The 27590-nt window shown below is 42.4% G+C and overlaps 1 protein-coding gene across 3 annotated transcripts in view; it reads left to right on the top strand.

Moving 5' to 3' along the window:
* CGRRF1 (cell growth regulator with ring finger domain 1) overlaps nucleotides 1–27590 on the top strand; it is a 107729-nt gene that overhangs the window by 883 nt on the left and 79256 nt on the right. For 2 of the 3 annotated variants that reach the window (XM_069208544.1, XM_069208543.1), the window contains exon 2: nucleotides 13216–13355. In XM_069208544.1, the coding sequence (XP_069064645.1) occupies nucleotides 13216–13355 (140 nt within the window). Of the gene's footprint in view, nucleotides 1–12199; nucleotides 12336–13215; nucleotides 13356–27590 lie in introns of those variants that run through there. The other variant, XM_069208545.1, reaches the window with a different exon arrangement.

The raw sequence follows: 27590 nt of genomic DNA, 5'->3' as shown, positions 1-27590 counted from the left end.
AGGATTTGCCAGCAAGTCTGTTCTGGTTTGCTAAGTTGGTCACAAACGGGCTTCATTTTAAACTATGTTACGGGGTTGAGGCATCAGCTGCAGAGATCTTTGCATACTCAGCAATGTTCAGGTTATAATAATAGTAAAATGGATATGTCTTGTGGGTAATGTACTTAGCTGATACATCTGTGTGTAGTCTAGTCACGAGTTTCACTCATACTATCCTAAAATAGCACAAAGGGTCAATTTCACTCATCCTGAAATAGCAGAAAGGGTCAATGTGCAAAGTCCAAAGTGCAACAGTCCAGGGCCATACATTTTTCATATGTAGACAGTTCAGTGGATTACTGGTTTTGCGTAGATATCTTCATGGAACCCTCAGGTCACAAGTTGTATTGCTTGTAATATAGCTCAATGACTTACTAACCAGTAACCAGAAGGCTTACGTGTATACAATTACTGTGTTTTTCTTAATGTTTCTTTAATCTGTGGTTGCCTAAAATAGTTCTTTGGGTAATAAAGACTTAATAGTAATCGTTATTTAAATTATTAGCTTAATTACTCATATATATATATATATATATATATATATATATATCAAAAACGAAGTTGTCCTCTTGGGAGTGCGCTTTCACATGAGGACAACTTCGTTTTTGATATATATATATATATATAATAATAATATTTGATTTTACAGTGTACACATACCTTCAATAGATCGATTGGAAAACTCAAAAACCTGCTCCGAAATCACAGTTTAGCTTTTAAGCCCCAGTAAATTGACAAATGTCTTTGTTTTTTCAATGGCTTTGGCATTAGGGTGTTAAGCACCAGCTACCCACACCTGTCAGGATGTGCTTTGAAGGAAAGGGATGGTGATGGCCGTTAAGTGAGGCCTTAGTGTTGGACGTGGCTGAAACGGACAATAGGAAACCTCCCTCACCAGTACAGGTTGCTGCTCTAAACGAAAAGCAGAAAAAGTACATGCATCACTGAATGTGTTGGCAAATTACACTGTAGCACCATTATATCAGTTTGCTGACGCAGGCCTCGATCCAGGTCTTCATGAACTGCTACCGGATTCCCTCTCCCCAAATCTCCAGCACTACATGTATAGATTTTAAGTTTATGAATACCTGTTCTTAGTTTTGAGATTCTGATATATGGAAGCTCTGTGTCGTCTGCCAGTCTGAGTGTCGGCTATTTTCTTAGTGTCAGCCACCTTTTATTTCCATACATACGCTATTTATTATTGTTTGCTTATTATTTTACGTCATTAATTGGGTCTTTCGTCGTATTAATTTGAATGAATAATATGTTTTACAAATTCAACCACAAAAGAGTATGGGCATAGCCTGTTGTGAATTCCATATTCATAGCTTGCATGTTTTCCGTCTTACGTATGACTTTTCCTGGATTCGCTGTGTTTATGTTACATATAATATGCCTTATATGCGATCCCTCGAGTGACACGTAATCACGTACAGCATAACGTTTTTTTTGTCCATGCAATGAGATCAGTGTCAGAAGTGTGCCCCTTTTCTGCAACTTCATGGTCTAGGAAAGGACTTGAACGGTTGTAAATTTGCTAAAGTTTGTACTCAGTGTCATGTGCGTGCCTACGTCCATATTCTAATATGGTCTCTTTGGAAATTTTAAGGAGCAAATGAGCACAAGGGTCCCAGCTGCCACTAATACACCCTAGGTAGTCATAAGCGTTGTCCTTGTACCACAGGATTGCAGAATAGTGTTTGTGCCCGGGCAGCACTCCTGCGTATGGAAATATTCTAGTGCAGACATCTCATGGTTAATTTTGTACGTCTAAGAACAGTATTTTAATAAAATATGCCAAAGAGGTTTGAGCAATTACCCATGTGTTTGTGAGAAGGCAGAAATGACACTTGTCTTGATCAGAGTTGCATTTTTCTCACTGCGCAGGAGGCCTACCAGTAGCGCATATTACAAAGGGTCCTCCTTCTGGGGTAGGTGGAAGTCGGGCGCTCAAACAGAAAACCAAGGCATGGAGCAGATGCAAAATATATAGAAAGCTCTTGTTTGCTGAAAAATGCTAGTTTGTCAGGTTGTGCTTATGCTACGCAATCACATTGCTCTACAGCCCCATACTCAGGCTGCCCCAACAGTATAGGTGTTTTACTGCTTTAACTTGTTGTGGGAATCTAAATAAATACAAACGTGTGGTCTGGTCTAGCCTGTCGCAAAGCAGTACTTCAAAGCATCCCTCTGAATGCTTGTTACAAAAAAGCTGGCTCTGTGGGGTTTCAGACACGTCATTGTTTTGCTGATGTAAAGCACTGAGCCACATTTTAAATCGGCCTGTTTTGGGGGATTTGAAGTTGGGGATTATTTCAAAATAAAAATAATCTTTTGCTTTCCCAGGCTTTTTTTTTTTGTTCTTTGGAATTATTTCTTTTGTCAAGTTAATTTAATGTCTGATTTTCTGAACACTTACTAATTTATGGCCTGATGTAGATGTTGACCGAGGGGTTACTTCTTTGCAACGGTGACGGATATGCTATTCGCCGAAATCTAAACACCATAGAAAACAGTTGTATTTAGATTTAGGTGGACGTGATATCTTTCACTGTTTGTGACAGAGTAAGTGCTCCGCCAAGATCTAAATCAGGCCCTTATTTCCAGAAACAAATCCAAGCTTTGTCTTCAATGTTAAAAGGAAGAGGAAATGAGATACCCAGCCAATGACTGAATTGAACAATGTCTGACCAGAAAACCTGAGTTCACAACCAAGCTTCCCTGCTTTACCAGACTGTGTGATCCCAGGCAAATCATTTTACTTCACTAGGCCTCATTTGTCTTGATCACAGAATATTTCAGTCCATGTTACTCTGTACAAAAACCTCAGGTGTATGGTTTATTAGACAATAATTTAACTCTGCATAATGATAATAATTTGTGTTTATACATTGGACACAACAAACTCACTTGTTTCCTTATTAACTAATGGCATCGTTGTGATTGTGTGAAGGAGTTTGTAAGTGTTTCTAAGTGCATGTTTAGAAATTAATACTTGTAATAAATGTCACTCAGTGTATTACTTTGATGTAATGTACTTAGTGCCTGAATGGAAACTCAAAGCAGTCTGGAATTGGTTTTTAAAACCAGCCCTAAATTTTACCAGGCAAACATACTGAATGACTGACCTTCTCCAGGCGAAGAATGGGGAAAATAATCTCCTCCCATTAACATTTTGGAAAAACAGCAGAGAAAATATAATGCACTTTATATAATGCACAATTTTCTAAATACACAAATTAAAAACCATGGATTTCACAGGCAGCTCTGAAATGCAAGATATAAGAAAGTGGATTATTATTTGGGGTGGGTGACTGCCCACCTCAAGGAATAAAAACACCCCTTAAAAGGGTTAACCATCAAGGTCACTAAATTAGCCCGAGTTCAACCTTCTGGTAGCTATGACATAGAGCAGACAGAACAATGTGTAAAGTATTTTTGCAGTACCAAAACAGTACTAAAGTCAAAACACCAAGCATACACCAAGACTGGCCGTGGTGAAAAGTCTGGAAATCAAATAGTTTGAAAAACGTTTCGTAGTCCCACTTCAGCAAGGGAGTTTGTCAGTATTTAAAAAAAAAAGCTTTGAAGATTATTGTAAGTGCAAATGAAGAAAAGTCTTTTGTTACTTTTTGAGAAGAAACATCCATCCCAGGTGGGTCGCCACTGAAATTATAGCTGCCACAGAGGAATGAAGGCTGATACCTGAAGCAGGATGGTCCTTCTGGAGCTTTGGAGATTTCTTGCTGTACATTTTCGAAGTCCCTGTGCAGAATGGGGGTTGTTTTTCAGAGGTGTTGGGAACCTTGAGTGGGACAAAGCTGAATGCTTTTTTTCACAGATCCGGCTGGGCTTTGGAGGTCAGGAGGAAACATTTTCTAAGGTTTCCAAACTTTCTTCTGGTCTCCAAACAACAATAGAAGTACACTTCTAAGGCTCCAAAGACCTCAGGAAAGGGTACTTAGCAACTCTAATGGCGTCAACTAAAGGACAAAAGCAAAGTCCTGTCCATGTCCAGCTCCCACCGGTCAGCAGTGTACTCCAGGGAAAGGGCCTCTTGCAGCTGTAGCGACACAGGATGTTTGTTAGCTGACTGTACCCTGGAGTTCACTTCTTCGGGCTTGGCACAAGAGAGACTAGATACAGTCATACAGGGGTCCTCTCCTCTTCTGATTTTCCATAGGTCCAGTAAATGTTCTAATAAGTGTGCCTTGGTGTGCCACATTTATGGCTGGCATCAGCTAGTGGATGGGGCTGACGCCTGGATACTTCCCTAACTAACAAGGTAAAAGTCCTCGGGGTAACCTTACCCATTTTTTAGGAGTTCCTCTTGGCCCTACTGCAAACAATCCCACAGTGCCCATCAGTCTCAAAATCCAAGCCATGGAAACCCTTCCCCCCCTTGAGCAAAGCCTGGGTGCTCACCCAAAGGTGTGGCTATGGTATTGAGTAGCCCTTCCTCTATGGTCACTCGGAACCGGTTCTGGATCTAACTTTAATACCACTGATACCAACCTGACTATGGGGGACAAAGGCAGGGGCCGTCCCAGGTGTCACTTGATGTTTGCTTGTAACAAAGCAGATCCCTTTGAAGTAAATTAATTTCCTGTATGTACTCTAACTAGACTTTATGTAAGGGTAAGAAACATCTCCCCAAAATCTGGCCATTGTCCGTGCTCTGGGAGCAGTTTTCACACTTAATTCAGAACAAGTACTGTCTGGGGAGTTGGCGATAGGCTCATGTAAATTAGCCCCTAGCACCTTCAGGCAGGGTAAAGGTAGTTTTCTAATCCTTACATTTGCAATATAAGAACAATCCTTCAACTTTACTATTAAATTAGATTTGTTTTATTATAAACACCCTTAATGGAGTCTGTAGCTGGTACAGGTCAACAGTTAAAGATTAAAGTGGACAATCTATGCCTTGACTTTTCCAATGTGCCAGTTACTGCCTGACCAGCGACAATGTTGTTCTGGGCCAACTCACAGGGTAAATGTGCAATTTCTGATGTCACACATATTCCACTCTTAAATGTTATGCATCTTATCTTCCGCGCAGCAAGGTGTGCTGAGGAGTGGCATTTCATTTTTCAGTCAGGTTTTCCTACGTGTCAAAATAATGATTTTGAAAAGTCTGTGCAGCAAAGTTCAAGCTGTGGCTTTCAGGCTACACAGGGTAGGCCAGAGGCCATGTTTTCACTGCCATTGTAGAGGATGTCACAATAGATGCAGCAGTTCACAGGTGGCATTTAACTTTCCTTGCAGGGACTTATTTCCGCACCATATACTGTGGCTTCATAGAAAAGTCAATTGCACCAATCAGGTTTAGGCTAATTGTAACATATTTAAAGGGGAATACAGACACTTTACTCTTGTTTAGCAGGAGTAAAGTGCACAGATTTGTAAGTCCAGTAAAAATGGGCCCCAGAAGATTCTGAACAATCTGGGGGTAACCACACGGAAAAGGAGGACTTCCTACACAAGTAATGCAGTGCTTCAGTATTTCAAGAGCTTCGACGAAACCAAGCAGACATATTTCACCAATACAGAAAATTATGTTTCCATAAGGACATTGTGTGCCCAATTAAAAAAAAAAAGCTTAGAATGCACAATTAGGCATATATTTGTGCTGCAAGCAAAGTAGTGCGTACAAGAAACAGCGCAATCCTCTTTTGAGGGGGGACTTCAAATATCCAATGTATGGAAACATTACACCAGTGTTTCTAAAATACTGAAGTATGTGACCACTTTTATAAGGGTGCTACACAGCTATTATGGGTTCTGCCCAATAGGCTACCAGTCATGCTAAAACACCACTACACTAATATGCCATGGTTGTTCATTGAGCTGCGGACGATGTCTGTGTCAAGTCAGTAGCTTTTAATGTTGCTAATCATAAAAATGTTGCCAGACCTACAGGTCTAGTGACTTGAATAATCTATTCATCCTTAGTGTATTGATTGTGACCCACAGACTGGTCTCAAATTGTGTGAACCTAGGCAAATGTTTTATTTTGCCAAGCTGCCTTTTTATCTCATTAGTACATATGAGAGCACATTCAAATGTGTGAGGTCAGCATGCCTGCCATGGAAAACACTCTTTTGATTGACTATTTTAATAGACTTAAATCTTGTGCCATGTATAATTAGAACACATAAACGGTATAAGTGACCTCTAACCTATTAGTTCACTAATTGCATTGTCATCAGGGCAGGTGCAGGAATGTTTCTTAGCTCATGTTTAAATGCTTTCACGTTTAATAAATATATTACTAAAGCATGGTGTGGCAGCGCACAGTAATTTAAAGGCAGCATATATAAAAATCGGGTTTCCACAAATATCTATCATTTGCACATATCTAAGTGAAGTGTTCCGATTTGTTTTGATTCAATTAAAGACCTTGTTTTCATCACGCCAGAATTACAAAACAATGTGGTTTCCTTACTGCTAATGTATTGTGAAATGATTTTACAGTTCATTTACAAACTATTGTAAATGTTGTTTTAGAAAAAAACAAACCCCACAGCCTTTCATTTCACAAGCCCTTTACCCCAGCGCTGTTGTCACAGTTCACTTTACAGAATCTTCTAACTTTGGTGTTTACTTTCCTTTCTCCGACTACATCCCCAGGATAAAACAAGCAGCAAATTGTAAGAAGATATAACCTAGAATTTGACCTCTATCTTTGAACGCACAGCAGATGACAAGAACATTTTTTTTAATGAATCTGGCACCACTAAGACCAAGCATTGGCAAAGCCAGTCGGTCTCGGTGATGTGAGAACTATTGCTTTGTCAATGTCTTTTAGCCACCAAAAATGTTTGCTTACGATTACCCGTGTCTGTCCCAGCGCATGTTGTCACCTCCTGCGAACAGCAAATCATTAAAAGGGATTAGCCTCGACCTGCTTTTTGATGTTAAAGCCAATTGCCCCTGCACCCAGCAGTCCATTGCGAGCATCCCCACTCATGAGCTCCTCCCTTGGAAACACATCCACAACATGAGTGGCAATGTTACCTAAATGGTTAATTCTTGTTCCAGCCAATTAAGCAATTATCAGTTTTGCAAGAACTTACAAGGGTCTAAGAATGGCTCCTTGAAGCGGACCTCAAGTGGCACTCTACAAATCTCAATAATAAATGACCACACGCTCTTGCGGTGCTTTTCCAAGAAAGAGTCACAATTTCTGGATGTTTTTTCAGATTGCTTTACACTTTTAAAATGAAGTGTTATGTCCATCTAAGGGGGATTCAAAGTGCAGTAATCGGTGTTTAGCATACCCTTCTACGCCTCGCTTTGAAGTCGGAAAATGAAAGCTCACAGGCCCCTTGGAAAACAGCGTCTGTCATTTAATCTAGTTTTTGAACGTGCAGCAAATGTTTCACTGCTTGGTGTAAAGAAGGAGCTGTATGACTCACTGGCATGTCGTTGCTGAAATAAATGTGATATTACACGGTGCAACAGCACATGTACTGTCTAGGCTGCCAACTCACCTAGTTACGTGCGTCTTTTAATAATCAGTTTTTCAGACGGCATTGCAATCACAGGGGCGTGGGAGGAGCAAGGGGGAAGAGAATGATTGGGGGACAGGACAGGTAACAAGATAGTAACATTATTTACAGGTCTATTTACAGAAATGGTACACCAATACAGAGAGAAACAAAGTTGCATCCTGCTCTTCTGATGCATCTGTTGTTTCAACAGCATTACAGTCATGGGGGCGCGGGAGGAGCAAGCGTGAAGATAATGATTGGGGAACGGGACAGGAAATGAGAGCCACACAGAGAGAAACAAGGGTTGAATCCTGGTCTTCTGATGCGTCTGTTGTTGGGACGGCATTGCAGTCATGGGGCCGTATGGGGGAGCAAGCGGGAAGATCATGTTTGGGGGACAGAAAATGAGGGCCTCACAAAGTACCAACACAGAGAGAAACAAGGGCTGAATCCAGTCTTCCAATGTGTCCATTGTTCGGATGGCGTTGCAGTCACAGGGGTGGGGGAACAGCAGGCGAGAAGATAATGATTGGGGGACGGGACAGGAAACAAGATAACATTATTTACAGGCTTATTTACAGAAATGGTGCTGGTGCTGGTGCTAGTGAAAACACAAGCACTCCTGAGGAGGGCTTGTAAATCAAGAAAAAGGAAGTTCCTAAAACGGTAATAAAACAAGGGATAATGGAGGGATAGAGTGCTTGGTCCCTGCTCTTGGGGAGGAGTAAACACAGGAAGGGGCATGACAAATGCATGCCATGGGCAAATGGGAAGAAAGAATAGGAGAGCGATGATGGAGACAGCAAATGGGAAGCCTACGGATGAGGTGAAGCCCACAAAGTAGAATACAGCATGTCTCTTCGAGACAGCGTATGCACTTTCCTATAGCTGAGACCTAAAAATGACCTAAAGGTTACTGTAAATGCTCGGAAGGCAGTGTCCACGTTGTCCATTGTCATGCTGTTTGCCTCGTGCACATGGGTATAAAGTGCCATAGACATGTCAGTTTTTTTTTTTTTTTTACCTTTCCAACGTATTAGAGGTGACATAATCATGTTTATATGCTTAATGACCATGCATGGGAAGCAACATCATAATCATGCAAATTTCTGCATTGGGCCAGAATGTACAGCATTGTAGCCTAGCCAATACATCCACACATATAAAGCACCACAAAGGGCAAAATTAGGCCAATAGTTAAAGCATCACAGCTAGGACCACTTCCACAAAGTGCTCAGGATGTAAATCTGCATAGCCTGGGCTGTACTTTACAAGTATGTCAAGCACAAGAGCCAAGCCAATAATGGCCCAGTATTTGAAGCACTGATACTAATGGCTTCTGGCTTTTCAAATGATGCTTTATGGCTTTTCCCATTTATTGCATATACTGGTGATTGCTGTATCCTGTTTTGAAAGGATGGGCCTGCTACTTGGATGATCAGTTGGAAAGATGTGCACAGAAATTTTGGCAGCCTGGGCTTCCAGTGCTGGGCTTGAACATGTAAACCTTAAGTGTATGAATCAACTATTTCAATGTTAGCAACATGGCTAGCGGTTCACATCCACAGCACATGGCTATATGTAAAAATGTAGAAAATAGGTGAAGATTGAATTGCATATAAAAGTCTCTCATCTGTATGAATCCCGACTCCTAAATGTTACTAAATAGGTGTCTATCATTGAGAGATTCTGCTAGCAGCAGCTGTACCAAGAGCGATTAAGAGATCAATTATTCACAAAGGTAAACATGGCAATAAGAGCACAGCTAAGCTTTTTGTGAGGGATTCGTTTTTATAAATGAATTGTATATAAAAAGAATATAGAACTGCAGTGGTTTCTTTATGAATAGCGATTTGGTCAACTCAGAACACGATAGCATCCATAAGAACCAAACAGCCAACCAATACATGTTCCATCCAACAGACATTTTCAAGGCTGTCGAGGAATATTGTTAGATTTACAATTAGCGTATGATCTTGTGTGCGTGAAACAGTGAATATTTAAAGAAACGCATGCTTTAGATTCTGTGATTATGACCAATGAGCAACAGTGCACCACATGTATGTCAACTTGGACTTGTATAAAAAAAGATATATAAGTTTGTAATTTAGGACAAGTAGTAATCTCCCTTGTGGTGAGTGTAAGAATAAAATGAAATACCAACTAAAATTACTAATGCAAAACAAAGTCCTCATCAATGGATCGAGGGAATTATGGATGGTCATTGGCAAGAAGTAGTAACAGGAGGCCAGAAGAAATCCCAGAACACCCATGCATGCATTTGTAATAAAATACGCTCCTCACAAACACACTTGATTATGGTTGTGAACAGTTGGAGAGAGGAAAGACTTATTGTGACATACATAGGGTACCCATTAAGCTATGTAAAGATGAAACACTGTCTTGCCCACATACTCAGTGACATTTTCCTGTAGCCCGTATACTCGAACCTTTAACTGGTTGTTTGGACATCATGGTGGTAAAAGGAAGAGGTTCTGCCATTGAGGCTTTGATATTAACATTGTGCATTGCTTCCACAGGGCATAAAACTTTCTCCGCCTACATAGGAGGTCAAGGAATTCTAGTCTTTTCTTATTCACCATGCATCTTGTTTGACTATATTTTACAAGGTTTTATGTTTAAATAAAGTCAACTGTTCTTATTAAACAAGGACAGATGGAGCGTGTGCCTCCGTGGACTGTCAGTTGGGTTTGGCCTTTATTGTGCATAAGCATTTTTGGGTTATTACTTGTTATGATATAAGCTTACTGTTTTGGAAGGTGCCATTATTCACTGCTATTCTTTAATCGCAGAGGATTGAAAGTTTATGACCTTGTGGACCAAACAATCACATACTGTGATACAAAGCTGTGAAGGTTATGTATGGTGTCTTATCATTCATTGCTAAGGTATCCGGTTTTGTGTACTGACAAGAAAGTACTAACCGATTTTGACCTTGGAGCTTAGTTGAGGAGACTGTGAAAGAAATCCTTTAGCAGCTTTATTGATCTTTTCTTCAATAATGGCAGACCTATCCCTGCAAAAACCTTGTAAGGCAACCACGTTCTAACAGATTAGCTTTTATTGCTTTTTTTTTGTTAGGAAACTTGTGGAGTGTTTGCTCCTGGAAGGATTCATGTCCGTTTCACTCGAGGTCAGTCAGCATAAATAGATTTCTTAGTGCATGCCTCCAGCTTGGAAATCTGTGATGAGCCGCTTGAGTTACCTTTTATTTATTTATTAGGGTGCAAAGCTCTATATGTGTCTTTTTCGGACACTTAAGAGCATTGTAGCTACACATCATGGTTTACACATCATAAGACGGGAAAAGCTAGAGTTCCTTTGTGGAGGAAGAGCCCAAACAATATTCTTCAGTCATGACCCCACTTTTGTAAGGACTTCTATTAGAAGAGAGTTGAAACAGTTCACTTTTAAAGCTTCTCCAGAACTGCAGAGTTCAGTACCTTCCACAGCATGGGGCCTGGGCTCCCAGGATCCTGCTGCTAAACTTCAGGTGTTTGAAAGCATATTGAATAATCAGGTGTGTAGTTTCTGAGTATACGATCGTATTGAGTGTCTAGTAGGCAGCAAGGTTCTGCAGATAACTTACCTCTTTGTCACTTTAGGCCTTACATGGAGAGCTTACAGATCTGATTTTAAACTCTCAAGCTTTTGCAAGTTAACGCACATCGTAGCTTCCTGATTTTGAAGCCTTTTCAATTTGATGGGTTACTTTGTGAGCCCTGTGTAAATTATATTACGTTTATATCACAAGGCTGTTATGAGCTTTACTGATTGGTGGGTTTGGAGAAGAAGGACAATTTTACAGAGTAGGTAAAACTGTAGGTTGATTCCATTGATCACTGGTGAATGAAGGTATTCAACAGGATAGCTAGGTTCACATCTTTTGAAAGCCTTATCCCTTCAATGCATTATCAAGACTTAGGGGGTTATTAAGAGTTTGGCGGGTGGCGAAGGCTGCCCACCAAATTCTTCCCATCCTCAGACCGCCTGTGTGGCCTGAGCCCCGCCGGCCCTGCGGTGAACAGGGCCTTAACATGGACACCGGCTCCTAATGGAGCTGGCGCCAATGTGACGGTGCAGCGGGTGCAGCAGCACCCGTCACGCATTCCACTGCCCGTAATTCGGGCCCCCGAGTCCCCATTCCGCCAGCCTTTCCATGGTGGCGTCATGGAAAGGCTGGCAGATGGGGACTCCTGATCCCCTGGGTGGCACTGCAAGCAGCGCTGCCCCGGAGGATGAGAAACCACTGGGACAGCCAGGCTGCCGGCTTGCGGCAGCCTGGCAATGCCAGTGGTCTGACTGTGGCAGCTCCGCCATGGTCCTAATATGGTGGTCCCACCGCCAGCCTGTTGGCAGTGGAGCTGTCACCGCGAGTCTGGCGGTCATGCGACCGCAGGCTCATAATGACCACCTAAGTGCCTTTTTTGCCCATGAAGTGCTATGCAGCCTTTCTCCAACATTGTTTGTGTCGCAAAATCTGCTCAAACCAGCTGGCAGGGAGTACGACTGGAACAAGAGAATAAAGAAGACCCATCATCATGAGTCAGACACTCTTAGACATTGCTGTCCTTCTCTCACGACATATGTCATTCTCTTAATATCTTACAGGGTTTAAAGCATGGGAGTCTTCGTGGACCCAAGAGGCAGTATCCATGCAAGAATTTCACGATGCCTCATTGTATAAATCTACATACAACTTGCCTGATTCACAAAACAGTTTCTGTGAGCAGTGTATTACTCCTGTCTTTGATGTGGATTGCTTCTGAATTTTTAAGAGTAAGACACTCAAAAATGCATTATGATTTGGGCTCTATGAATCTAATTGCAATTCACAAAACTAGTCAGTGGTTGCCATGAAAATCTGAAACTGTGCCATCTCTACTGGATCAACACCTTCTATTGAACACAATGCTAATAGCCTGCTCTTATGCTATGTCCAAACGATGTAAATAAAAGATGTAACTATTACCTAATTTATGACACTTAATTTACCCACCTTGGGGTGATGCCAGACTGATTTTGTCTTGTCACGTATCAAACGTATGTCCTCCTGACCACATTTTGTCATTTGTGCCTGTTCAGCTCACTGCAGCATGCTGCATCATATGGGAACGATACATGAACTGCGGGTATTTACAAATAAGGGTACATGGGTATAGGTTGGGGTTATTCATTGAGCTATGAGAGTATGAATTTGGTTTTTAAGAATTACGACTGGAAAGCAAGTGTTTTGTAGTACTTTTATGTGTATAAATGGCATCTTGTTGGGTGCCCCCGTAACCAACTACATATCATATGAAGATGGTCTGCGTGCAGTGGGTCCTTGTGAGATTTTCACATTTTCTACATGTGATACATTTACAAACATTAAATAGAAATCTGAAACATTTGCATGGTGGTTATTCTGAAATGTGGTATAGAGCCGACAGTCAATCCAATGTTGGACAGCCCTGATTATTATTGAACCATTCAGAAGTGGAACTATCTGCCACCTCTGCGTCCCAAATGGAAGAAGGCTCAAGCGTCTTAATTACATTATTTAAAAGCCCCTGTTTTAGATGGTAAATGTTAAAAAAAGTTCTGCTTATAAATATGCATATGAAAATACATAATTAGATGCACAGATGTAAACATATGCTGTTTAATGAATTTTTAGGTTTGGTCTGGATGTTCCTGTTATTTTAAGGAATTGCGAAGAGCGGGAATCAACAACCAAAATATCAGAGAAACGTATGAGAAAAGTGAAAAATCCATTTGGCTTGGGAATCTCTGACCCAACAACTGCATCATTGAAAGGTCTGTGCTTGATTGGGGAAACCAGAAATATTGTTTTTCTCATGCTTTGCAAATATGTTACTGTTTTTGTGGAGTATGTAAAGTTTAATCCGTTAAAGTCTCCCTTCACAGATCTCAGATATTATATTGCACCACTTTCTCTCTGACAAAAATAGCTCGATGTACATGGAACGTGAAGAAATGTCATTTCTCTGCTTCATTTAATTTAAAATCCCCCCAGAGGGCACTATGAAGAGAGTAGTTTTTGTAGGGATGCCCAAGGTTAGAGAATAGCTAGGTGTGCCTGACCATCCAGGCTATCGATATGGCTCCTTGCAGTGCCTTCTCATTTCACATTTGAATTGCAGTCAGTTTTGCGTGTCTGGGAAGAGGTGAAAAAAGGAAGCTGGCTGTTTTCATACCAACGTCCAGCGAGATAGCATGGCACACAGGAGAACTCATTTCTGTTTTTGCATCACTTTAAAAAAATGTTTATAACAATACAGTACAAACACATAAGACAAAAGTAACAGAAATAAAAAGACCAGCCTAGCGTTTGAGTCTCTCTTCAGTCGTGAAAACGTGCAGATATTGTCCAGTAGATCCAAAATGCCACAAGTAAAGTTACAACAAACCATGACAAGAAGTTCACCAATCCCAGATTTTTTTATATTTCTTCTTGCAACCTCTCCACTTATACACTACCTGGTCTGCAGCTGGGTTGTAATCCATGCTGCTCTGCCATTCCCTCAGAGGGGGAAGTTCTGCCTGACTCCATTGGCGTACAGTATCACACTTGGCAATCAAGAACTCCAACCTTGCAACAAACATTCTTTGAACCCTGGAGGAGGACCAATCCTCCATTATGCCCCAGAGGGTTCTCTTAGGATCACTGAAATTAGGGGTGTGCTCAATCCTGCCCCAGAAAAGGTATATAAATTGCCAACAGGTTTGGATTTGTGTACAGTCCCAGACCACATGATAAAATGTAGCCTAGGGAGTCCCACGTAGTGTACAGGTTAGGGTGTTAGCCTTCCCATCCTCCACACCTGATCAGGGCTGTACTACGTTCTGTGTAGGTAATTAAACTTGTTGCTCTAAGAATTGAGGGGATGACCAGGGCCCCTGCAGCCATCCTCACCTCCTGCCATTCCTTATCCAGGTCAAACAGGTCTTGTTCCCAGGCTGTCCTCATCTCACCTTTGGGGTCTAGGGAATTAAGGAGAAGGGACCAAGACAACCTGGAGATACCTGCCACTCACGGGGTTCCAGAGGTAGTTTGCCCTTCAAAAGGTTAAACTCTGGAATAGGTCTTAGAACGTCCCTGGGTGCAGAGAGTGCATAGAGAAGTTGAATATATCTAAAGAATTGGGATTTGTGCAGGTCATAGCCTTGTGCAAGTTGTTCATAAGATTTTAAATGGTCATCATTACACACATCACCCAGGTAAGAGCCCAATAAGACCCCAGGATTTAATATCTACCAGTTGCAAAACATGACGCAGATGTGTCCGGCACCACAGGGGGATAACAATTTGTCAGATTGCTGAGCCATTTGATACATCGCAATGCCTCATGCCAGCACAACAAGGGAAGCCAAGTTATTTGACTTAGCGAGCATGTTGGGAGGAGCGTAAATGTACAGTTCTCTAGGGTGTCGAGTTCAATGTGCAACGCTGGGTCATTTCAGGCCTCAAATGCCCACTCTTCTTCAGGTATGATCTGTGCAGCCCCGTATTAAAGTCACATGTCAGGGACACCCAACCCTCCCTCACACATTGTCATAGTACACTTGGATTCTGAGACCCTTGGGAGTTTGCCTGTCCAAATATATATATAGTGACCATGGCCTGCAGGGCAGGAAAGAAGGTCTGTGGGGGGGATAAAGGGATACGTCTACAGGAATTTAAAAAGCGCAGTAAAGGAAGCATTTTGTACAGAACATCCGTCCCCATCACTGAAATGGGCAAGGAGGACCATGCCTCCATACCCTGTAAAAGCATTGTAGAACAGGGGCAATAGTAAGGACCCAGGCCCTTCTCTAGTACAAAGTCACTGCTGCACCTAGGTATTGAAAGCGCCCTTCCGCTTTCTAAAGGGGGATTGAAAATGGGCTCAATGGTCTCTCACCACATACCTTCTGTATGGTTGGATTTATGCCAATTAGCCATCAGTCCGGAGACCTGTAATATTTGTTGCAGGCATGGCCACACGCTATCTGGTTGTTGGAGATAAAGCCAGTTTACCAGGATATTGTGTCCACTGTCCCTTTATATCAGTGTAACGCTACCAGCAGTGCATTGGTTATAGTTCATTTTGCGAAAGGTTCAATTGCTAGGGCAAATAGGAGAAGTGAGACAGGACATCCATGCTGCATGCCTTGCTCTATAGCAGTGGTCGTCAAACCTTTAAATGCACGCCCACCTAGTTGAACAATAAGTCATTGCCCCACCCCTCAGAATTTTTCACAATTGTTTTATGAAGATGACAATGTTTAAATATGTCTAGACATATTTAAGCATTGCAGTTAAGTACTGTTACCTATTTAAAAATGCAGAAACATGTTTCTGCTTAAAACAAAGCACTGTTATCTGTATAATGCTTCTTTTGTCCAGAGCATGGTGCCTCCCCTGGGGTCACTTGAGGCCCCCCAGTTTGAAGACCCCTGCTCTATAGGAAGGGGATCGGAAAACATGCTATTGACACTTCCCTGTGGCCTGGGAGCAGCATACAGCACTGCCACAAAGGCCAAGAAATTGGGGCCTGTGTTCACCTTTCAGAGTATTTGCATTAAAAAGGGCCAGTGAATCGTGCCAAAGGTCTTTTCGAAATCTGTGACGACTATGGTAACAGGAGAGGAAAGATCTACTACCCTGGCCAGTGGGAGATTACTAGGCTTGAGATAGCAGTTATGGTCGCTTGTAAAGGCACCTGTACTACTAATTAAGATTATACATTTAGAAGATGGGGCACCACCAATGAGGAGTACTTTTTGAAAAACTCAAGGGTACACTGTTTGGGCCCAGACTTTTCCTGGAGGGGGAAGCAGTAATAGCTGCTTGAATCTAGGCTATTGTCTGAGAGGAGTCCATCATTTCACATTTGCCGGTGAAAGGAAATGTGTAGCTATGTCACTAGTAATCGTGTGTAATTCCTCAAATCACGGAGGGCATTTACAGTACAGATTTTGATAGCAACTGGAGAATGCAGCAGTTATCTGTAATGAATCAGTCACTCTCCTATTATCATCAGATTGAATTGAGGGAATATATCTAACTGCAGCATCCCTGTTCATAAGCCAATATATTAACCTCCCTGCCTTATTACCAAGCTCATATACTTTGTACTGGGAAACTACCCAAGCTGTTTTAACAGTATCCATTGATTTCTGTCTTACATTTAACTAGAGCAGAGACAGTGTCTCACATTCCTATTCTGTACACTCACTTGACGAATACCATTGCAGAATGGAGATTAAGTTCTCAAGTCTAGCCAAGTATCTCAATCTCTCCTGCTCCTTCCCCCTAACCAAGGATATGGCGTGCCCTGGATGACAGCCCTGAATGGCTCCCACATTGTGACCAAGGAGAAGACAGACAAGCATTTAGTTCAAAAGCCTCGTCCTGCAGCCACCATGCTTTACAGCGCAAAAAGCCCATGAGGCCTCGCCAGGAGCCATCCAACATTATTTCCACTGGTGCATTATTCAAAAGACATCTGGGCAGTATGCAGGTCACCCAGAGAGCACCCTAGTAGATTGTTGGCACAAAAAGATAATAAAGACAGGAGGCATATCCATGGGGAGGGGCAAACAATATGTATACTGCTTGGGTTCCGTACAAAGCAAGCATCACTCACTCCCAAAAGAAGCAGCCCAGGACGGCAGAATTAATGGTTGGGCGATTGGAGGGAGAGTCAACTTCTAAGGTCTGGTGCATCACAGCATTAAAGTCTCCCCAAATTACTGTTATCCACAATGGGGTGTTAAAAAACCCAAATGTACTGTGGTATTAACTAAGGTAGGGGGTGTATACACTGCACAGCGTCCAAGGGGCTATGTCCAATGTACCCTCAACCATCCTATAATGACCCGAATCATCGGTGTAAGGTTTAGAAACCACAAGAGGGAAGGGAAAATGTAGGAGAATTGCCACTGTTTCAGGAACATCTGACAAACTCAGCATAGTTCACTCTACAGTATCCATAAAGTCTGAGAAGGTCGCACCTGCCATCACCATCTCCGGGTAGCACCACATCAAGTGCAGAAAGTCCGCCTCCCTTCTGCCACACCTTGGGCAAGAGGAGGGCCTTGAGGGATATATAATATGTAGTAACTTGGGGGATAAGTACACCTGGTCTGTGACATTATGATGCGCCAGCTTGAAGCAGGCATTGGAGGAGATCGTCCGAACCCCTTCATGGATGGCAACCCAATCTTTGGGCGACTGTGGTTGATCCAGTACTGCCTGCCATTTAGTTTGCACTAGCAGCTGCTTGAGGGACTGATCCTCCCTCAGGGCTCTGTAGAGCCGAGACACCAAGTGCCCCCCCCCATTGGGTTAACAGGGCCAGTAGTGTTTGGGATGCAGTGGGGTCCTCTGGAAAGGAGAGCCAAATTGCTCTGGCTGTTGCTGAAATCTTAGCGTACTGCAGGAACTGCCCAGAATCCAATCTAAATGTTGTCAGAGCATTGGTTAGGGTTATAAACTGGCCGCCTGGGTATAAATCTTCTAATGTTTTGCAGCTCCCGCGTGCCACGGACCATGCCAAGTACATCGACTGGGCCACCTGTTGTAAAGGTTTGAGAATCGACAAGGGCAGGTCTGCAGCAAAGGGTGTGCATTGCCTCACCCTCTTATCTGCATGTTCCCAGGACCCACTGACCTGTCTGATTACAACTGGTATCCTAACTGGAACCCATCATGAGTAATTCAGGTAGAGAGTGACCCGGTATGTTCCGGTCAGGAAGAATTTTTCCCAGATCTTAGTGTCTGTGAACCAGTGAACCATATGATGTAGCTGTGTGGCTAGATAGGACAACTCCAGATCGGGCAACTCAAGCCTCCCCTTACCCCAAGTCTGCTGCAGCGTTGCAAGGCTCAGCCTCTTTCTCCCTGATGCCACAGCAGTTCTCAGCCTCTTCCTCCCTGATGCCACAGTAGTTCAACAAGCAGTTTGTCAAGTTCAGAGAAATCTGTTCTGATGTTGTGGAGTGTCCCCTGAAATATATATATATATATATATAGGGAGCGGGATAATACAACCATTTTTACTGGTGCCACTTTACCCATTAGAGATAAAGGCAGGGAATTCCAGAATTTGATGGGTGATTTCAGTTTATCTAGAACCCTTCCCATATTGAGTTCCCTGAAGCAGTGGACATCATGAGCTACTCGTATGCCCAAATATCGAATGTTATCCACCACCCAGGGTATATCAGTCTGGGGGATGGTAGCCAGGGAACTCCTGGACAGTCCTCCCATAGTAACAGCTTGGCCTTGGCCCTATTGATCTTAAGACCAGACAATTCGCCAAATTCAGCCTGAAACGCCAGTAATATTTTGACCGAATTCTCCGGGTGTCTCAGATAGATTAGGGCATCGTCTGCATACAGTGAGACTGTGTGGGTGTGGTCGTGGATCCGAATGCCCCAGCCACCCCAGGGCCCCACACAGTCGGCAATCCAGTAGCTCCACAGCTAAAGTTAACAGCAGGGGTGACAAAGGATGCCCCTGCTGAGTGCCTCGATGCAGCAGGAACTGTGCGGACATCACTCCACCAACCCGAACCCTGGCTGTGGGGTGGGTATATAGCAAATGCACCCAGCATATGAAGGTGTCTCATATGCCTGCTCTGCAGAGGACTGTCCATAGATATTCCCATGACAGAGAATCAAAGTCTGTTTGATGTCATAAAGGGCCAAACAATAAGGATCCCCGGTGTCAGCAAGAGCGTGCCATATCATCGCAAGCCTCTGTAAGTTATAAGTAGTATTCCTGCTTTGGATCAACCCACACTGATCCTTATGGATGAGGCCAGATAAGTAGGGTAGAAGCCTCTCTACCGGGATTTTACTCAATATCTTGATGTTGACGTTTAACATGGAGAGGGAGCAGTAAGATGTTAGCTCCTCAAGGTTCCTATCGGGCTAAGGAAGCATGACTACAACTGCCTTCCGCATAGAAGCAGGAAGTATACCCCTTTCAAAGGCCTCCGAGTAGAGCTCCTGAAGTTTGTTAGCCAGGTTGAGAATATTCTGCAAGCAGGCCATCAATCAATCAATCAAGGGGTCTAGGTTGTGCATTGGGTGGACAACCAGGTTAATAACCTATATCAGCTTCATCTCTATCAGTATGTGAACCTGCAGTGTATGCTGAGTAGTCAAGACATAGCAGTTTCTCTATGAGGGAGGCTTCACGGATTCAGGCATCATGAAGCGAATCATGCAGATTGGGATCATTGACAACCTGCCTTTCTAAAGGGATAGACTCTGCTTTGGATAACTCTTGTTTTATAGTTTTATGTACTTCTGCAATCTCATGAATACAATGGTCCCAGAAGACTACCTTCAAGGCATCCGACTCTGTTAACCGGGCTCTCAGTGGACCCCTCATTAACTTCAAAATTGTTGTGTATACAGGTCCCAATGGAACACTGGAATGGCAGGTCCTGACGAGCTAACCACTTTAGTCACCAGATAGGGAAGTCAATAAGGTGCTGTAGTCAGAAATAGACCTACCAAGGTAATCCAATAAGAATGACTTGGAACAGATGTGCGCCAAACATAAAATTGGTCCAGGCAATTATGTAAGTTGTGTGAGGGTAATATTACCAATAATGAACCTGGGATTAGGTTGATGCCAGATGTCAACCACAGTCCAATGAGGTATCCAACTTGCCCAAGACCTGGCATTACTAATAGTGGTTGCCTGAGGTAATGGAGGGTGGGATCTGTCAAGGGATGTACTGCGTTAAAATCCTTGCCCAGGATCCAAGGAAGATGGGCCCGTGCAGCCAGCTGGCCCAAAAGCAGCTTGAGGAATCCTGGTTAGCCAGAGTACAGGGCATATATATAACTTAATTCTAATGAGAACCGATCCAACATGCTCTCGACCAGGACAAATCTAGCTGGTAAAAACTTCAGAGTGTTACAAAGTAGTCCACAATAAGGTCTCACAACTGCTATAAAATAATGTCAAGGAATGTCAGCAGGCTACTAGATAAGTTTAAACATGGCGTTAGCACCATTCTTAGGCTCACTCGGAGGTGATGCTACTACAGGAAACTCACCTACTTCCTGTCTTTGAGACCTTGGTTCCCCCCACAGTCTTATAATGTCTTGTTTGGCTGTGCTCAGTGCTACATTACAGAACAACAATGTGCATTTGGCTAAGTTCCGCTTCCTCCCCATACCGCTAGAATTACCACTGTGGGTTTGAGATCTGCCTTATCCTCTGTCCGTCTTGAGTTACCGTCCCCACCTGTGCCCAGAAAGATTGTATCCATGGACAGCCCCACAGAATATGAAGCAATGACTCTGACTGGCTGCATCTTCTTAAACATTTGTCCTCTACCAATTTGTCCATATAGTAAAGTCTGGTTCAGTCGGATTCCTGCTGTGATGGCCACCTCCCGTGGGTATTGCCAAACTTCTACCCAAGCCCCTTCCTGTAGGATCCCAAGAACTCTCTCCCACCAATACTTCAAGGCTGTTTGATATGAGCATTTTATATTTCTAGGAGACTGCCTGTGTGTGCAGGGGAGTACCAAGTAATCTATATTCCAAGGGCATTTCCCCAGCCATCTTTTTGAGTCAGTCCATATGTATTGTGCTAGTACATGTTTTTATATGCAGTTATTGTTAGCTGTCTGAGGGTTCATACTGCTTCTGGAATTTCCCAAAGTGTAGAATCCGGTGCGTGTCCCAGACATAACCAGGCTTGGATAGTCCCAGCATATCCCATTGCTTCCGTCCCTCCAGATTCTTTAGTTTTTAATAAGTCTGATTCCCACAAAGGGGTCCCCATTGTAACCTCCGCCTGCAAACCCCAATAGTTGTGCCAGATTTCCCCAAAAGCGCTATCCAATTGCCATAATTAATTCCAGTTACAAAACTCTTGGAAAGGTCTTGGCCTCCTGCATTCTTCCAAATTTGTTCCAACTGATCCATTCAGACTAAAATGGTTTCACCCCCTTAAAAGAACCTCCCTGAATTTGAGACACCTCTATAGGCTTATGAGCTACCCCTTTAGGATGGCCTTGGTGGTAGCTCTGAGCTTGGACTTCGAGAAGGCTTTCAACTTCCTACTACGATTTTACCTGTTTGAAGTCCTGCGGTGCTTCAGGGACTGGACTATCTGATTAATAAGACTATTATTGAGGTGTCCTACCAGATACGGTCAGAAAGGGTGCCAGGCAGGGCAGCCCCTTGTCCCACCTGCTTTTTGCCTTCTCTGTGTCACCACTCTGTGCAGTTCTGGGCAGGAGCCACTGCATGGGGCTATTCCTTTGGTGAACATAATATACTTAATTTCTCTGTACACAGGTGACCATCTTATTTATCGTAAAGACGTATGAGGGGATCACTCCTCCATTGTCCAGACCTTCAGGGACCTCACCACCACCTCTAGTCTTCAGGGTAATTGGTTGACCTCCGAGAGAGACTAATAGACCTGGGAAATGGGAAATGGTAGGGTGCCACCTTATGTCACCTTTGGATTAGGATTTATCATACAAACCAAGACATATTGAATGGAAATTTGATGAGGGCAGTATTTGTCCTCTATTCCAGGTGGTGCTTTATAAGACTCTTTCACTCACTCCTGTAGGTTGTACTGCCCTTTTAAAGATGGTGGTCTTACCGAGCCTACTACACTGCTTTGCCAGCCTGGCCCCAACCTTGCAGAGTAAGTTCTTTTGTAGTCTAAGTAAACTGTTTGGTGAACTCATTTGGCATACCGTTTGATGCAGAGTAGTGCTCACTCTGTTGAGGAGCGGCTTGGGAGCTCTGAATTTTGAGCTATATTTTCTCTCTGGCTAACAACAATGGCTCAGTATAGGCTAGTGAGCTTCTCTCTTGATAAGATTTGTGCCGCTGGAAACCCACTTCCATGGGAAGAACTTAACTGGCTCCTGATTTCCAGTGCACCTTGGCCTAGCACCCATTCCTACTTGTTAGGGGATGCATTGTGGCGCTACTCTCGCACCGTGAGACTTACAAAGGAATTGAACCTGTAAATCCCAGCAATTTCCCTGTTGGGTCTTCCTGGGCCACAGGGCATCCTCTGGCAGAGGTCCTGAAATATTGGCATAATTCAAATCTCACAACCCTGGGGGACCTGTTTACAGAGGGTCACTTCCTCTCTTTCGATGATCTCAGTTACCTATTCACCAATCCCTTCAACATGTCCTGCAGCACCACATGCCCATCGTAGACACAGAACCTGAGGTGCACTCTTTCGTACAGGCCCTCTGTACTATGAGGCTAGGCCACACCATATCTTTTGTGGTTATACAAAACCCTTCTCTCTCTCAGTTCTACTCCACTCTCTTCGCTAGTCTATGAAAAGGAATGTCCTGAGGCCCTAGCTTACTCTTGCCACGTCTTGAATGCTAAATTTCTTACATCTTGCATACAGCCTATCTCTCCCCCTCCAGATATAAATACTTTTTTCCCCATAAGCTTGGTTCACCTGCCCCTGGTACTCTGCAGAAACTGTAGACTTTCAGCATATGTTCTTGCTTTGTCCTGAACTTGAATCCTATTGGACTAGAATTTCACTATCACTGTTAAACACACCCCTTGATACTAGGTTGCTGTGGTACTTTGTATATCTAAGGGCTCTAAAAAGGATAAGGTGGTATTCCCCTGTGCCAGCCTTGCACTCCTTCTCGCCAAATACACCATCACCATAAATTGGAAAATGAAGTCCCTTTTCTCTTTTATAGCCGGACATACTGCTCTTATTAAGTGGGCAGAGGCAGAGAGTAAAGACCTCCAATGAGAGTAACCCAAAGGCCTACTTTATAGCCGGGTCTTGCGGCACAAATCTACTGACTCTACAAACACCCCAGGCAAACAACACTCCCCCGACGGAACCTTATACCCCCTCTTAGCATTCTTATCTTGACTTGATTTTAAACCTAATACAGTTACATGCCCTCATGTTTACATTTTTGACCCAAGCAGCTTTTACTCATGCAGCATACTTGGTTGCATACAGACCTAGGTCCCTTCCCTCCTCCCTCCCTTCTTCTCCACATCCTTCCCTGCTTCCAGTTAATACCACATTGTTTCTTAGTAGCGGCCCAAATTATACTGAGTAAACCACAGTCATATATACTCATACAGCATGAGACACCCCAAAAGTGTCAGGGTGACAGATCATGTATCCTTCACTAATGTTACTCAGTACAATATATTGAATATATCACTAATACATATATTACCCTAATGGTTTTGAATACATATGCATGTATGAGACTGAGACTCATTACATTTAAAAGCTGCTTTGCCTGGTTCCTTTGTGAAAAAAAAATGTTTGGTTTAAAAAAAATGTGAGGCACTGACAGTGGCCTGTAGCCGGACCCATGTGTGGAAAATGGTAGAAATATATGTGGATTAACTAACAGTATAAAATGTTTGACAAACTCATAAATAGGGGTTTCTGCCAAAGCCAACGTCTCTTGGAAGTAACAAATATCCTTTCATTGAGTAAATGCTTGTCAATCGGAGTTGTCTATTGTAGGGTTCAATCTTGAGATATTCCATCTGAGTATCTGAGGAAAGCAAGAAAGCAAAGCCAGGAGAACGCTGAGCAAATAACATTCTATACCCTATTGTATTTTGTAATCCCGGCCCCCTGATATACCTCTGTAAAAAAAAAAAATGTCCAGAAATTTTCATTTTTGATTTTTGTTTTTGGAAAATTAGAGAAGTAATTTAGCTTGGGTAGACGTGTTGCAGTGATGATGTAATATTTCAGGAACCATGAGACCTATATACTTCATTTGGGGTGTCAAAACATAGACTTTTGTGGTCACGTAGTCTTATAGAGACAAAAAATAACTCCTCCGAGCAACCCTTCCGCCATTTTCCAAAATGGTGGCTATAATAGAGGAAGAAGAGACATATATAGAAATTAAACAAATAATAATGTTTTTAATCCTTTTATGTATACATGTTCATAATCTAAATAAGAAAAAATTATGTTTACCACTCCTGTTTTAGACAATGTTTCATAATTCACTTTATTTGTTTCAGCAATCGCTTGTGGTACACTCGCAGAATGTTGAACATTTGAGAAGAGCATATTGACAGGGACATGTTTTTGTAGCACAGATTTTGCAAGTACATGTACGTGTAAGTTCTGTAGGAAGAGGCTTTAGAAATTATGTAGGTTTTAGCACACCATCAATATCTTCCCAACCAAATTCACAAAGATCTTTCTCTGCATATGCATGATCCAAAACATTTACACATCTTCTGATCAAGTAGAACACTCTTTCAATATGTCCACGCACAGAATTATGACGCCAGTGGAAGCTCACTTAGTGGGTCTGATCTCCTGAACTCACTGTACCGAAGATCGTCAATTGTGTGACAGTCAGAACTCGTTTTCCACACACTCACAAGGTACTTTTCTATGTCTTTAAAGTCACATTCTTCTCCTGTCTCAGCAAATCTTTTTTGAAGGTTCAGGAGTTAAAGCTCCAAGCTTTGTTCAGTTTTGCTCATTGTGTCGTCACACGTGAGACTATGTGCCTTGATAAGAACATTGGGCATTTCTGGCTCAAGTTTCTTCTACAGAATATGAAGTGGTATTGTGTCCTTTCCCGCCTATTCCATAACATATCCGTAACTTACAATCCTTGACCTATGAACATTGCAACAAATTTGAGTAGCACAATAATAACGTCTGTGTCATTTGGAAATATATTGACTCAACTGTAACCATTTCAGACAGCCCATTCAGTATGTGGCACAACATGAAGGTCAGGTTCCTCCAGTTTGCTGTTAAGTGCTTGAACCACATGGCCCATACCTTTTGAATATATCTCTGCAGGCACCAACTCCTCATTGACAATCATTCCACTTGCAATAATTGGAAATGCATTGTCCACTGAAGCATGAGCAATGTTTTCGCCAGTTAACATCTACAAGTTCACCTTATTTGATGTTGATGACCAGAATTTATCAAGATGCACCGGTATATGTGTCAAATGTTTGATGCAGGTAAGTTCAGTTGTTCCACAAGTAGACATTTGTCTGATTCTCTCACTTTATTTGACAGGTAGTTCAAGATAACTTTCAAAGACAATGTGCAGTTTTTGCAAGGTGCACACTGACTTTGTTATCTGTAGAACAGTCTGAACGACGTCTCCGAAGTTTTGCATGGATGAAATCTTGACTATTCACAATTATGGCATATAGTCCACAATAACAACAGTTTTCAGTGAGGACACCTTTTCCAATTGAATTTTATCAGGTGATGGGTTTTTTTCCGAGCTCTTGTGCGAGTTTGTTCTTCACTGGCTTGGTTGCAGCATCTCCATCAAATAATGCCTTTGTTGGAAGAAGATCATACGAAAAAATGTCCTTGATAAATTCACCCCTTTCTTTTGCTACATCCATCTCTCTATGTGCTTGCAAAAGTTTTTTTTTTTTTTTTAAACCTGTTTTGTAGTGGCTGGTTGGACAAAACTCTTACTATGGCAATTAAAGCCTAAAAGTTTAGCTTTAGTGATTATGTCAAACAGCTTTTTCTCTTTCAAAACAAATCTCTCCTGCTTCATATCTGCGCATAGTTTCGATCCATGTTCCAGGACATCTAGTTGACGTGTCTTTATATCGTTATTCACATATCGTTTGGTCACAAAGTTGTGTAGTAGCACAGGCTCAGTCATTTCTAAGGGGTTTCCTTGCTGGAGCATGAAATGAAGAAGGCTGTCAGCATGTTTATTAAAACGTTACCCTCTCTTTCCCCACAAGTTTGTGTTGAGGAACAGTTTTACAATGGCACATTAATTTTGAATGTGTCATCTCTCTAAAAATATTGCAAATAGAAAGGACTTCATGGTAAACTAGCTGCCATTGAGCAACATATTCACTTTTATGTGTCTGACCAACAATTCCCTTGGAGCTTTTCTGTGATCTCTGGATTGTTTGTTCCAGTTCATATATGTCTTTCACCATAAAATGTCTTTGAATGAATTTTGTTGCAGAGGTGTGGTTTTCCGCATTTAGCTTCTTCACTCTTTCCAAATACCAGGACCCATATCCCACGTAGTTTATGCAATCAAATTAGCGAAACAAAGCAATCAGTTACTCCACAGTCTTCACGTGCAGCTCCCAGTCACCTTCCCAATCAGCATGTACCAAGTTTTTCTCTAGAGCTATCATGTGTAAAACATCTCCCCAATACTTGCAGAGTTCTGATTTTTCTTCACATTCTTTGACAAACTCTACAAACTTGGTTTTCAGATTCTCTGATTTTGAACTGAGTGTTTTGAACATTAACTGACTTTTCATTATTTCTTTTGAATGAAGTGCACCCCGTGCCTTGTTCACTTCTGAGATAAGATATGCAAAACCTAATTTGTCATTCTTGTTCCAGAAAGCATTCCAACGTAATGTTTTTTAGCCTCAGATATGACGAACCTTGTGACAAAAGAACTTAATGAGTTCCGCTCACTACTGACTGGACATTTTTGCTTCCAAAGATTTCAGCCTCAATAAGTGCATTATCTTTGCCACATCCACTGAGCTAACTTCCTGCACACTGTAACACAACTTTTGTCATGTGAAAAACGCCCATCATTGGATAAAGATCATCAAATTCTACTGGATTGCTCATAAAAATGTCAGCTACAATAGGAAACACCTTCATCGCAGAAAACTCTCTGGATAGACTGGTCTTCAAGCTGAGCACACATGAGAGCTCTGTATATTGGTGCATAGTTTGTGACTGAAGATGGCATTACTGGTAAAAATGCATCCTTCTTCAGTGTGATGGTATTCTCGAAGATCAGAGCTTGAATCCCATAGAGAAACTGGCTTTTCTTCATCCTTCAGTCCACACCAAATAGGCAATATGATAAATTCAGTTAAATCAGCTTTGCGGACCGTAGCTTCAGGTAGAAGAAGATCCATGTCCCCAGCCACTTTCTGGTAGACAGGGACGTGTTACTGGCTTGTATTGATTTTGCACATGTTGGCAAGGTAGTTGGGTTATAAGTTTGCAGCTTTGTTTGTTTA

The sequence above is a fragment of the Pleurodeles waltl genome, chromosome 9 (assembly GCF_031143425.1).
Source record: "Pleurodeles waltl isolate 20211129_DDA chromosome 9, aPleWal1.hap1.20221129, whole genome shotgun sequence".
NCBI classification, from domain to species: domain Eukaryota; kingdom Metazoa; phylum Chordata; class Amphibia; order Caudata; family Salamandridae; genus Pleurodeles; species Pleurodeles waltl.
This window is presented reverse-complemented; position numbering and strand designations above follow the sequence as displayed.